This window comes from Bactrocera oleae, chromosome 2 (assembly GCF_042242935.1).
Source record: "Bactrocera oleae isolate idBacOlea1 chromosome 2, idBacOlea1, whole genome shotgun sequence".
Lineage (NCBI taxonomy): Eukaryota > Metazoa > Arthropoda > Insecta > Diptera > Tephritidae > Bactrocera > Bactrocera oleae.
This window is the reverse complement of record NC_091536.1, coordinates 25614109-25627880: the sequence shown is the minus strand read 5'-3', so window position 1 is coordinate 25627880 and position 13772 is coordinate 25614109. Positions and strand designations below refer to the sequence as shown.

At 34.6% G+C, this 13772-nt stretch overlaps 3 protein-coding genes and 1 pseudogene across 14 annotated transcripts in view; 1 reads left to right on the top strand and 3 right to left on the bottom strand.

Moving 5' to 3' along the window:
* LOC106615977 (organic cation transporter protein) overlaps positions 1-1399 on the top strand; it is a 28562-nt gene extending 27163 nt beyond the window's left edge. For all 9 annotated transcript variants that reach the window (XM_036377074.2, XM_014232409.3, XM_014232411.3 and 6 more), the window contains exon 6: positions 56-1399. In XM_036377074.2, the coding sequence (XP_036232967.1) occupies positions 56-248 (193 nt within the window). In that variant the 3' untranslated portion in view covers positions 249-1399. The remainder of the gene's footprint in view (positions 1-55) is intronic.
* A 163-nt stretch (positions 1400-1562) lies between these two features.
* Positions 1563-9210, bottom strand: LOC106615927 (organic cation transporter protein). 3 transcript variants are annotated; one of them, XM_070112879.1, is made up of 7 exons: positions 9104-9210; positions 7954-8140; positions 3648-3834; positions 2996-3254; positions 2478-2895; positions 1908-2414; positions 1563-1837 (listed from the first exon to the last, which is right to left on the bottom strand). In XM_070112879.1, the coding sequence occupies exons 2-7, from the start codon at positions 7989-7991 to the stop codon at positions 1714-1716; spliced, it is 1533 nt and encodes a 510-aa protein (XP_069968980.1). In that variant the 5' UTR covers positions 7992-8140; positions 9104-9210; the 3' UTR covers positions 1563-1713. The 3 variants fall into 3 exon arrangements, with proteins under 3 accessions (XP_069968980.1, XP_069968981.1, XP_014087794.2); XM_070112880.1 differs by lacking the exon at positions 9104-9210 and having other exon boundaries at positions 7954-8296; XM_014232319.3 differs by lacking the exons at positions 7954-8140; positions 9104-9210 and adding an exon at positions 4914-6305.
* Positions 6576-7627, bottom strand: LOC138855809 (organic cation transporter protein-like; annotated as a pseudogene).
* A 1660-nt stretch (positions 9211-10870) lies between the features above and the next one.
* LOC106615922 (organic cation transporter-like protein) lies at positions 10871-13659 on the bottom strand. Of its 2 annotated transcripts, none has more exons than XM_070112877.1 (6): positions 13379-13659; positions 12649-12835; positions 12215-12473; positions 11729-12146; positions 11155-11661; positions 10871-11074 (listed from the first exon to the last, which is right to left on the bottom strand). In XM_070112877.1, the coding sequence occupies exons 1-6, from the start codon at positions 13519-13521 to the stop codon at positions 10945-10947; spliced, it is 1644 nt and encodes a 547-aa protein (XP_069968978.1). In that variant the 5' UTR covers positions 13522-13659; the 3' UTR covers positions 10871-10944. The 2 variants fall into 2 exon arrangements, with proteins under 2 accessions (XP_069968978.1, XP_069968979.1); XM_070112878.1 differs by having other exon boundaries at positions 12649-12805.
* Between the last annotated feature and the right edge of the window lie 113 nt (positions 13660-13772).

Sequence of the window (13772 nt, the reverse complement as noted above, 5' to 3'; positions counted from 1 at the left end):
GCAATTATCCTTACAAAATGTTTGTGTGTACTAATTTTTAATGCAAATTTTACAGAACACTTCCAAAAACCGTCGAAGAGGGTGAAATTTTCGGCAAAGGCGAACGTATGTTTGATTTCCCTTGTCTTTCGAAGAAAGGCAAACATTCATGTGACTCTGAAGAGGAAGCCTACGAGCGTAAGCAATCGTTAACTGATTTCGATCGTGGCAATGAATCAGCCGATGAGAATCTCAACAGCGCGGCGTAAATGTATGCGAACGCGTTAGCCGCTTTAGGTGCTAAGTTTTAGAATAAACAAAAAACACAAACATCGGATAACGGTAATATTTTGCACAGAAGCGAAAGCACACAAAAACAATAATTTTATGTAATTTTTTATATTATTTGTTTTGTATAGTCAACGTCCTTAGTTCATAAGAGCTTACTTGTAATGTGGTAGTTAACAGGTGCTTGGTAGGGAACGGGTGGTAAGATTTCAGTTAAAATTTCGAAAGAAGTGCTTAGGGAAAGAATTTTTTACACGCATACACAGATATATGTGTATACATTATATATTTTAAGGTATATACTATATATATCCTTCCTTTTGCACTAAATAAAATTTGTATTATGTATTACATATAGGAAATAAGCGATATGTATCAAAAATTATTAAACCCTACACAATAACGTTGTACGTACATATGTACTTGAAAGTTATAATAATCAAACTTAGCATTTGGCACAATTTTACTTAAGCAGAGCTTTAAGCCAGTACTGATTTCTATGCAGATGTACAACTTGAGGAAAAAATAGAGAAATAAAAATATTTTTTGTATAAATTTACACATGTGTACATACCTTATGTATAAAGTAAAGCATAAAAAATTGTTGTTTTCACAAATAAAAGAAAAAAGAGCATACCGAAATAGATTGTTCTAGTGAACATATAGAAGCCATCAAATATAAAGAGACGAAACATTTATATACACAAATATGTACATAAAAAAATTTGATAATAGCACATTTATAAATGTAATAGGTGCCTAAAAATCATTTTATATAATAGCTGCATCAATCATTTGAGAATTAATGTATTTAATTTTCTTTTCAGCATAATAATTAGGAAAAAGATTTAAGGAAATTAATGTATAAGCTTATAACGCATATATAGATTCCTTAATTACAGTTAGCTTATAGTGTACATTTATACAAATTAAATATGTACTATATAAGCATTCATTAGTTAACATAAAAATTTATATACATATTTTCCTTCTTTTTCTCCAATTACATGTACGTGTACATATGTAAGCATATATCGTGTATATATGTATTTACGTTTGTAAAATTATTTTTTATGTAAAAATACAAAGGAGAAGTCTCAAAATAGTACAGTTAGCGAATAATTTTGTTAAACTGTCTTGTTTTCATTTACGCCGCATGTGTGGCGGTTGGATAAGAGACAATGGGCGATGGAGGGCAGGCAGATATCATAATAATCTAAAATCCTGACAGCATTTATGACTTTACCGACCATGGCTTCAAATTTTCATGAACGAATACAAACAAAGTTATCAAATTATAAGCTTATAGCATGTGCATGTACATATATTTGAATAAAATTTTACCATTTCCATTTTAAAGTTCATAGAAAAAATAAACAACCATTCAATACGAATAACAAATCTTCGGTATTATTAGTAAAACAATCACTTATCATTTTTTATACCTCAATGACTCTCATTGCTGACATCACCGTCTTTCTTGCTTATCGTCTTATCGAAGCAAACAAAATAGTACCAACGCTGATTTCGAGCAAAATCCTCTCCATCTTTCAATGTTTGCGGTAGTTTTCTGTTGTGATAGCATATGTATATAATGTAAAAATCAAATAAACACATATTACATATTTATGAATACTCACTGATTCATTGTCTCTGGCAGTGATAGGCACAATATTGCTGCGAGGAACATTACTAAAGATATGCAGATCGATGGAAGGGGTTTGTAGAAATAACCTAAATATATAACATAAGAATGCAGACTGGTAAAAGCGAAACCGGCAACATGTATATTGGCCATGCCACGCCCACGTACGGTGGTTGGTAGGAATTCGGAGGAGTATTGTGTCTCCGCCTCGTAGCTCACAACGACGCCGTAACGGCAGAGACCAGTCATAATAGCGAAAAGTAAAGCATTTCGCTCGGTATCAAGAAAAGCGATCAGGATACTGTTAGCGCCGATAATGATGGCACTGACTAAGAAAGTGCTAAAGGCCATCCCCTTGCGACCTATGTGATTTTGTAGCAAGATTATAGTTAAACCGCCCACAACGTAAGCAACTGAAGTGGCTGAAAAGAGTTTAAATGGTGAGCTGCCCATGCCTTCCATATTGCGGCTGATCACATCCAGTCCTAGTGCGAGAAACATGCTGTATAAGAAAGAGAGAGTATGAGAGATAAAGTAAAGCATAAAACAGATATTTTTCAACTACTTCTTCAACAACATCATAATGGCGAATTTGCGCAAACGTTGTGTGCGGAACATGCCCCAAAATGTGTCTTTATTGGCTTTCTTTGTGAGTTCTTCACTTGTCTTTTGCTTATAGTGTGCTATAAATTCATCAAAAACTTCATCTTTCACCTCGCGTCTATTGATCTTGGCAACATGTTTGAGACATTTTACCGCGCGATCATATTGGTGTGTTGCTATCAGCCATTGTGCACTTTCACATATCAGAAATGGGTATACTAGAACAGTTACGGCCGGTAAAGATGCGATGTACAGGTAGCCACGCCATGAACCTGACCACAGTGCAAACCAAGGGGACAAAGCCAAGCCAAGGAAATAGAATATACCAGTGATCATATTTAGACCGAGTGTACGTTTTCTTGGACTAAGATACTCAAAGACTGAAAATAAGAGAAATAAAGACTGAGGCAATAACCTCAGAAAATCGAATCATAGTCTTTGTGCCAAGTGCCTTTGTATACTTGATGACCATTAACTTACCCATTATGTACATCAGATAGTAAAATGTGTCCGTGGATAAACCCGAAATGAAGCGAAATATGGAATACAGTGGCAAATTGGTGGAAAAAGTTGTAAGAAAGTCGCCTGTAGCGCCAGTAAGTGTGGTGCAGATCAATGCAGGTAGTCGGCCGATTTTGTCTGCCAAGTATCCGAAAAAAACCGTACCAATGACAGATCCCACAAAGTAGAGGGATTGTCCGATCGCAGATTGTAAAGCTTCGTCACATACCCAGTTAAGCTATAAACAACATATAGGGAAATAATTTAGCTTGTTTTTTTTTACATACGTGACAATATCTTTACGTAATAATTTGCGGTAATTAATAAAAAACGTCTTGCTGACTTTCATATCTGTATACAAAAATATACTACACAAATTTTGTATCTACGTGTGCCTAGAAGAGACATAAGAAATTCATAAATTTTTCGAGTGGTCTCTTTTAACACTATCTATACACACACAGTACACACCGTAAACGTAACATACATTTGTGCGCACCAATCAGAAGCAGACAATTTGAGCGCGCTTCGATCATGACGAACTGTACCATCTACTTTTATTGAATTACCACCTTATGGTATTCTCTCTTAAGACAATTTAAGTAATAGGAAAATTCATGATCGTACTTACATCTGAAGTAACACTTTTATAACCACTTTCATATTCATATATCCACCTCCGGCATTTACCGACTTCAGCTATAATTGGCTGGCCATCTACAATATCGTCTAACAGAGTGCAATGTGGATTGGTTGTTTGTGCGTACACTGCGCGAATTTCATCGAAACTGGCATTTGACAGCTTTTCATGGTAACACCTAATATTTAAACGATAAAAGAAAATATTACATTTTGATCTGCTGCATTACAAATATTGTGACCTGCTAGAGTTGCAGTAAACTCATTGCGAATTCTTAAACACCGGCTTAAGTCCGTCGAAAATAAAAAGTTGATGCAGTAATTTTATTTACCTAACAGTTGAGTGTAACGGCATTAAATAACAGACAAAAAAGTATAAAACCCGAGTGACGAGCTGATTAAGCTACGTCTGTTTATCTGTTTGCCAATTCTCCGTTTAGATTTGTGTTATTCAGGTTCTTTCTCACTGCGCATGATGAAATATGATCGTAGTCAACCCTAGTTGGCACATTGCAGTAAACCATTGCCAGTGCGAAAAATGTGAAATTGAATATTATTCTAAAAAGGCTTATATTTATATTGCAGATAGTTTTGATATTTTTTTAGGTGAAAACGGAATCGTTGACTTTTTAAACTATACACTGAACAAGGTATATTAACTTTGGTACGAAGTTTGTAACACCCAGAAGGAAACGTCAGAGATCCTATAAAAATTACATAAATGATAGGTATGACGAGCTGAGTCAATTTAGCCATGTCCGTTTGTCTGTATATATGCAAACCATTCCCTCATTTTTCGAGATATCGATTTAAAAGTTTGCTGAAATTATAGCTTCGGGGCAACCGAAGTTAATGTTTTTTCTTGTTTTTTTTTCACATTCTTGGCAATGAGATATTCATTTTATTTATAACAGAAAAGTTTTTAATGCCGGTGTATTCGGCTCTGATTAAATACGGCTAAAAAAGGATAATCTGATAGAGTAGTATCTATTTCATACATCTCATTATATTGAACAATTAAAAAATTTATTATTTAAAATATGATGTCATAAAAATTGAACTACCCTCGCATAAACACAATTATGTTGCATTAATACTTTCGCATAGCACTTCTAAATTTATTTAGTTAACAATTGGTATGCACCGCTAACGATCACTAAACAATTGATGCTCACTGGTCTGTAGGTCTTTAGTGCACTCTCTATTAATGTTAATTGTACTTCTATTGTATTTGTTATCGGCATTGGCTGCTACTTACCAGTGTTTCGGCGTGAAACTAATTATCGTTTGCACAAAGTAATGCATCGATGAAAGGAAGTTAGTCAGACTAAAACATAGCAGTACTAGAAATTGGAAACGCCCGAAATTGCCACATTTCTTTAACACAGCATCGAAATCCATCTTTTTCGCTATTTTATTTTATAACGTTTTGAAATTTTTCCGTTTATATTTTTGTCAGTATGTAATTGTTATGCGCCGTTAAGCGTAAGTCCGATACATCAGCACTTTCCTAGAGTCATCCAATATTTCAATACCTGAACATCGGCTTATATATGGCCGCAGCGAGTACAACAAGCGTTTGCTTGCGTCTAGAGAAGAAAACTGTTTATGTGAGAATTTTGCAGCAGCAAACTTTATCTATAAAGAGTCATTAACAAAACGAGCGAAACCGTTGTAAAAATGATCACACACTTTTAGCTGAAAATCGAAATTACATCGAGCAATAATGTTTACGAGTCACCGTTGCGCAATGTGATTGTCGGTGATAATATATTCCACGAGATGGAATAACTAAATGTGTATTTTTTCGAATGCTCATAGCTTTTAATCTCGATTTTGAATTTCAGGGAGAGCGAACCTACAAGAGTTGTGGTCTCTTCTCAAATGTGTTTGAATAAATTACTTTTTAAAATATTCCTAAATATAATTGTCATAAAGTAAAGATCTAAACATCTTTAAACTTACAGAAGAGTGTATGTATGTCTTTGGAAAACGATGTATAAAATTTAAATTCTGGTTTTCTAAGATGCAAATGTACATTTATTTAGAATCTTATAAAATAAGTAAGGCAGTGCACGCTAATATGAAAATTATTCGACCTAACGTCGATGGGTGAGGAAAGAGTAATAATGTTGCATCTGAGGAGCTTGCTACCGATTTCGTATAATTTTCAAGTTTCCATTGGAAATTCCCGGAAATATCACTCTTTACGGAAGATATTATTCTCACAATCGATTCTAAGGACGAGCAAGGGGTAATAAAGCGTGTCAGAGCGATTCTGAGCTTTAGAGTGCAACATAGTTGTGCTTGGGTACATTTTTTTAATAATACTTAATTCTATGTGTAATGAAGTGTGTATAGATTAGCTAATTAAAATGCATACTCAAATTATAATCATGATTCAGTATATGCATTGTGATATTTGGAACAAGTTTTTTTTTTTTTTAATTTAATAAGTTCGTTTTATGGAGAGGAATGCATAAATAACTGGTTTCTAATCATTTGCTCAGTTTTACTTTTTCTAATTATGAGCTAAGTGCGGTATTAGTCGAGGCTCAGATAAAATCGAAATTCAAATATATTAATGATATAACGTTGATATGAAACGTATTTTGATAAGAGCTATATTCTGAAGAGATATTTTTATCAAAAAAAATAATAATAAAGTATATATATGGTATATATACTATAAGTAAACTATATGAAATTATGTGAGATAATATTAAAGCTATGGTGTAGCATTGAAAGGAAGAGTGAAAAGTTTATCCCTCTTACATCAAGAGCAAGGTTCTATTCTTTTTAATTGATTTAAAATGGGATATTTTTAGAAAGAAACATATTTTATCGGAGATTGACAACGAATTGCGAGGATTCATTGGTCATGCCATCATTGCTAACAGAAACCATAAAACTGCACTAATTTTTAAATGACTATAAAAATGTATTTAGGTATAGAAACAAATCTGTACATAAATCTCTCTCTTTCTAAAGTCGGGATCATTAAACATTGGAAAAGAGAACAAATTAGCATTGCGTTCGATACATAATTATAATCTAGCATTCGTAGCAAAAAATTCAAGAAAAGTTGTTAAATATACGTATTCAACTATTAGTGACTTTAGCTTCCTTCATGTTCTTGTTTTTATCGAAACATATAAAATAGTACCAGCGCTGATGGCGAGCAAACTCTTCACCATCCTTCAAAGTTTGTGGTAACTTTCTGTAGAGATAAAGTGATAAATAATTCTTTATATATAAATTATTTACTTACTGATTCATGGTCTCAGGTAGCGCTAGGCATAAAAGAGGCATATATCAGATATGAGTTCGGAGTGGTAAATGCGAAACCTGCAACATGTATATTAGCCATGCCACGACCGCGTACGGTGGTCGGTATAAATTCGGAGGAGTATTGTGCCTCCGCCTCATAGCTCACGACGACGCCATACCGACTAAGGCCGACCATATTCGCAAGAAGTAAAGCGTTTTTCTGCATATCGGTAAAGGTAATCAGAAATCGGTAGCCGCAATGGTTACTGAGCTCACTAGGAGAGTCCACTCCCTTGCGACCTATGCGATTTTGCAGCAGGATGATGGTTAAACTGCCCATAACGTAAACCACTGAAGTGGCTGAGAAAAGTATGAATGGCAAGCTGCCCATGCCTTCGATATTACGGCTGATCACATCGAGTGCGAGCGCGAGAAACAAGCTATATTTGAAAGAGAGACTATCAGAGACAGAAAAATTATGTGTAGTAACTAAAAGAAGACTTTCACCTACTTCTTCAACAACATCATAGTGGTGAATTTGCGTAAACGTGGTGTACGAAACATGCACCAAAATATGTCTGTATTGGCTTTTTTCTCGAGTTCGTTGCTAGTCTTTTTCTTATAGTGTGCTATGAATTCATTGAAAACTTCATCTTTCACCTCGCGTTTGTTGATTTTGGCAACACGTTTAAGACCACGCGATCATCTTGGTGATTATGCACAAAACTTTAGTATTGTATAGAATTCTTATACTGATTGTGAAAAGAATTTTTAGATTTACTATCTTATAAAATGGCATGATATTAATTGTAGAACATTATGTGCTCGCCCTACTCTCATATTATATTAACTGTTGTAACTAATGGATACAATAATTGTTGCATACATTTGAGCGCATTTGACAGATGCAGACATTTTGAGCGCGCAACGGACACGACGATCGCGATTCTACTTTTTGTTTAATAATCCGTATATCTTGTTTTTTTTAAGACAATTTAATCAACACAAAACTTCATGACCATACTTACATCTGAAGTAACGCTTTTATAACCACTTTCATATTCATAGATCCACCTCTGGCATTTACCGACTTTGGCAACAATTGGCTGACCACCGACTATGTCATCTAACAAGGTGCAATGTGCATTAGTCGTTTGTGCGTAGATTGTGCGAATTTCATCAAAACTGGCATTTGACAGCTTTTCGTGGTAACACCTAGTGAGAAAACAGTAGATATTTACATATTTGCGAAGCTGAATCTAAAATGTTCCACAGGAACTCGAAAATGGTCTAGAAATGTTCTATTGTATTATCACGGGTAAACTCACAAACGATTTACTTTCAGTTTTGCTTTAACAACTGAAATGTTTTTTGAAAATTGTACGAAGAAATTAAAGATATAATATATATAAGAATTGTTGAAATAAAATATTTAACGGCTTTTTAAATATATGTGTATGTGTGGTTTTAAAAAACAATAAGCAATAAATTATTACATTATATGAAAGTATTGCATTGCCCTTAAAAAGTTTTTCTTGCTCTTTAGCTCGTTAGCATTTTTTCTTGAGTTAAGCCTGCAATGTAAATCAGCGTTGCATTTGCTTCATAATTAATGCAGATACATGTCCTTTAATATTAGGATATGTTTATTTCTAACTATTTTTTAACCAAAAAGCGGAATTAGAAAAAAATTTAACAACTCCTTTAAATCCCCAATTTGAATCTACAAATTTCTAAGAAAGCAATATTTTATTATAAAACAATAGCCAGCTAGCACTTAGTCGGATTCACTTAGGTCTGCAATAATAAAGGTTTAACTTTGAAGATACTTGTACAACACTTCCTGACCTCCCCTTACATTCATTAGACAAACACTTGATTTCCATTTGCTGTTGCCTCCCTTACCAGTGCTGCGTAAAACTGATTATTGTTTGTGCAAAGGAATGCTTCGAGGAAAGAAGATTTGTAAGTCCAAAACACAGCATTATTAGAAATTGAAAACGTCTAAATTTGCCACACTTCTTTAAAACCGCGTCAAAATCTATTACTTGCAAACCCATTTTCTTTATTTTTTAATTATTAGCTTTCCAGTTTACACAATTTTATGTTTATGAATTTGTTCTTATTAATTTGTTTATGTAAAAAGATATCCTTATAATATCTTCGTCACACACTTACACACTTCTACACTCAGTTTGCCAACATTCCTAAAAGTCACAAAAACTTTCAGAACGTCTGCTTCAGCTTTTATATACGATTGACTGCCTAGGCTGCGACCGACTACGGCGTACTCTAGCTCAGCCTTCGGCATTTAAGCAATGTTGCTGTTGAAGTATGCTTGTATTAGGAGGGCACTTGTTGCGAGACGAGAGTAAAGAACATGATTTCGCTTTTGCTTTCGTTAGCGTTTCTAAAGCGCAAACATCAACACTATTAATACTTTATACTATATTGCCAAATACTTTTACATAATCCCACTCTGGTTGCGTATGTATGTGTACCATATTAAGGTTGCTGACTTGAGAGTGTGTGCGTAGGGGTGTAAAAATTTGCTTTGTAGATCTCTTAGTTCGCAATTATTGGTATACTGAACAACTCTTTCCATCAAACGTCATTTTTTCGTATATGAGTTTGTGTGGGTGAGTGTGCTGTAGCTGACGTTTGGTGCTGCCTCAGAAAAGGTTCGCGTTCGCATGAATTGACAATTCTTCATCCTTATTTTGATAATTTAAATCAATGATAAATTCAAGAGAACGAAGCTTTGGTTTTTATTTAAAATCGTCTCGTTTATGAACACGCTTCAAGTAATATAACATCTCCAGAGACCATGCCAAAGAAACTTATTTGTTCTGTTTAGCACAAGGGGTTTTTGGCTCGGAAATTGGGGTTTCGATCCTTCCTCTTCATTCACATAAACTTTACTATGTGCACTCAATCCGAGCGTGGTTTCAGTTTTTGTTTGCATCATAATAGCTTTCCCTGCATCTCAGTACATGTCAGTAAGTCCCCTTCATAGAAAGTTCTATAACTTAACGGAATTCTCTCTCATTATTTCACAAATTAATTCGACAGAGTCAATTATTTCAGCAAACAAATACAAATAATTTGCATTTTCTCATGTCACTGTTTATATTGAAAGGCATTCGAATCCCTTCTGTGTTAAAATTGAAGTCAGTTAAGAAATAGAAGCCAATGAGAAATGCAGTAGAATAATACAAAAATGGTAAGTTTTCGCGGTGCATATAGGTTGAAATGAAAAAAATATATAAAAAAAATCCTTGCATTTTTATATAATGGTTTACTTTATTTATTTTAATAGAAGCGGCGATAAATATTTGGTATCTGGTACAGGATTCCGATATGTACCGAGTTTTGTTTCGCTCTCTTTCTTCCAGTGTTGGGCTGATGTCAAGGCCAAACATTCCTTTTAGACCGCCTAATTCCTATATAACAAACTTTAAATTTCGTCTGAATCTTTCACTTTACAGTATACAAATGAAACACCAATATAGTTATCATAATAAAACTTTTCACAAATAGCGCCCTCAAGATATTCAATCTTACGTTCAAAAACTGTCGAAATCGAACTATAACTTGTGCCCAAAATGGGTAAAAGCAGGTCAACTCTTCTCTTAGCCTCCATATACCTAACATAACTATTTTCGAACCTCCGGTTCACTTTATACCGCATCTATCGAACAATGTGTAAGAAATCTAAATAAATTTTAGAAATAATCTTTTTCTAATAACAGAGTCCTCAAATGGATGAAATCGCGGTGATACTTTCCGTAGTTTGATATAAAGTTTTGTCAAAACCTGAAGGTGTCCCTCCGCCTTTGTTCCTTGCAAGTTGCAAAAGTATTAAATTGTCGGTTACACCCAAACTTAGTCCTTCCTTAATTGTTATTAGTAATCTTATGGAAAACAAAATGAAAAATTTCGAAATAGTCAGTTTCACTTTTGTAAATGTATATAAAAATTGAATAAGAATATAAAGTATCAATTTTAATATAGTATCTCTATCTAAGAGTATCTTGCTTCTCAACGACATCATTTTTATCAGTTTGTACTCGACTAAAGCAAGGGAAGTAGTACCAGCGTTGATGTCTTGCAAAATCTTCACCGTCTTTAAGAGTTTCGGGTAGTTTTCTAAAGATAAAAAGCGAATTAAATTTCAATATATTTTACTTTAAAAATATTTTCTTTTTTCGAAATGTTCGTCTACTTACTGGTTTAATGTCTCCGGCAGTGCCAGGCAGAGTAGCGTGCCACACAACATTACCGCCGAAATAACAATCGAGGGCAACGGCTTAAAGTAGAGACGCAAATAAATGATATATGAACTAAGCATGGCAAAACCATAGCCGATCACATGAATATTCGCCAAGCCACGCCCACGTACTGTAGTTGGTATAAATTCTGCGGCATATTGTGCTTCCGCATCATAACTCACAATTACACCATAACGACCCAGACCAACCATAATTGCTAGTAGCACAGCATTGTTTTCAGGATCAAGTAAAGCGATCATGAAGCCAGTTACAGTGACTATGATCGAACTAACGAAGAGCGATCCGAATGCCATGCCTTTGCGGCCTATGCGGTTTTGCAGAAAAATAATTGTCAGACCGCCTGGAATATATGCAAGTGAGGAGATCGAGAATAGCGTGAAGGGTGAGGAGCCTAAACCTTCCATATTGCGGCTGATTACGTCAAAAGAGATCGTGACGATCATGCTGTGGTGCAAGAGTTATTGTTTTGTTAACAGCGCAAATTAAGATTTATATTTATTTTGTCACTTACGACTTCAATAACAGGATAATGGTGAATTTTCGTAGTCTCGGCGTACGAAACATTCCCCAGAAAGTGTCTTCATTTCTATTGAACTTTTTATCCAAAGCCATTTTCTCCTCATAGTGTGACCGAAATTGCGTGAATACTTCTTCTTCAACTTTACGCTTGTTGAATTTCGCGACTCGCTTTAAGCAATTCACAGCTCGATCGTAACGTTCAGTTGCTATTAACCACTGCGCGCTCTCGCAAATGAAGATGGGATAGATCACCACGATCAAAGCAGGCAGAGAAGCGATATAGAGATAATAACGCCATGATCCTACCCAAATAGCATACCAGGGTGATAAAATCAAACCAAAACAGTAGAAAAATGCAGTTATAACATTCAGACCAAATGTGCGCTTTTCGGGGCTCAAGTACTCGAAAACTTCGTAGGAATAATAAAAAACAACTTTAAATTCAATTCTTATTGTGTAGTAAACTTTTGCTACTCACCCATTATGTACATTAGGTAAAATATCGTATCACATGATAGACCCGATACAAAGCGGAACAATGCAAATGCAGGTAGTGATGTTACAAAGGAGGTTAAAAAGTCACCAAAGGCGCCAGCCAGTGTTGTGCATATCAGCGCTAGCAAGCGCCCAATTTTATCAGCAAGAAATCCAAAAAATACTGTGCCAATGATAGAACCCAAAAAGAAGAACGACTGACCTGTAGCAGCTTGGTATGCATCATTACAAACCCATTTGAGCTGAAAATTTAGCAAATTCAATAGTTAATGCTAACAAAAAGCCAAATAATGAATATTCAGCGTTTTTCAATTAAATTGTCCAAACTATTTTTGCTGAAAATGTTAATAATTTATGACGTACTCGTACATATGTGAATGTGAAAAAATTTTCTATATTTAGTATTTCTTAACTTACATCTGTTGTAATACTGCGATAGCCACGATCATATGCATAGATCCATTCAGTGCATTTACCCACGGCCGCAACTATCGGCTGATCGTCGACGATGTCTTCCAGCAGAGTGCACTGCGGATCTGCTGTTTGCGCATAAATGCTGCGTACGTATGACATACTGGCATTGGCTAACTTTTCGTGAAAGCACCTGAAGTTTCGACAAAATAGCATTATTAATTGTTCATTGAGGTTTTTTATGAATTAGATTTTTTATATATATTGTACTTTCAGGTTTTCAATAATTTTCACAACACAGCTCTAATCCTAAGTAAGAAAAATGTGGAAATAAAATAGAAACTAATGGAAGATGGCAGTCAATTTATGTTAACTACGTGATTAATCAAAAGCTCCTCAATTCGCATTCACACAGTCATATAACATATAAATGGGTATGAAGTAAGTTTTTGCATTCGTATTCTAGCCAATTCTGACTATTTAAAAATTCATATTAACTCATTGGAGAGGCAATAATAAAAAAATAATATACTCGTACAATAGGTAGATTTCCACATTTGTTTTCATCTAACGTTTTTATGAATAGTTAGGATAAGTAATTATATCATTGTTGGGCGCAACTTGAGATATTAATTTAGCGTTCAATCCATATCGAAACCCATGAAACGTCTGAGTTTAATTACACTTCTAAGTAACTGACTTATTTATTTTGGGACTTCGGAATTCTTAAACTTACCAATGCTCAGGTGTAAAACTAATAATAGTTTGTGCAAAATAATGCATCGACGATAGAATATTTGTGCAGCCGTACAATAGCAATAACACAAATTGATAACGCCCGAAATTGCCGCACTTCACCAGAACTGCATCGAAATCCATTGCCACAGTTTACACTAAATATCAGCAGATTTAAGTTCTCCAAATTTTATAAGCTATTCTATTTTAGAATGTAATTTGGATATGCCGGAGAGCAGTCTGTAACTTTTCCCATGACCAAGTTGAAACTTTTCGAAAGTGACGGCAGTTGCAGTTTTAAATGCCAAACGAAATGCTCTCTGCCCCTTTTGCCACATGGGCTAAGATATATTACCTGAGATCTTGTCAAAATCTTTAAATAAACACACTTTTAT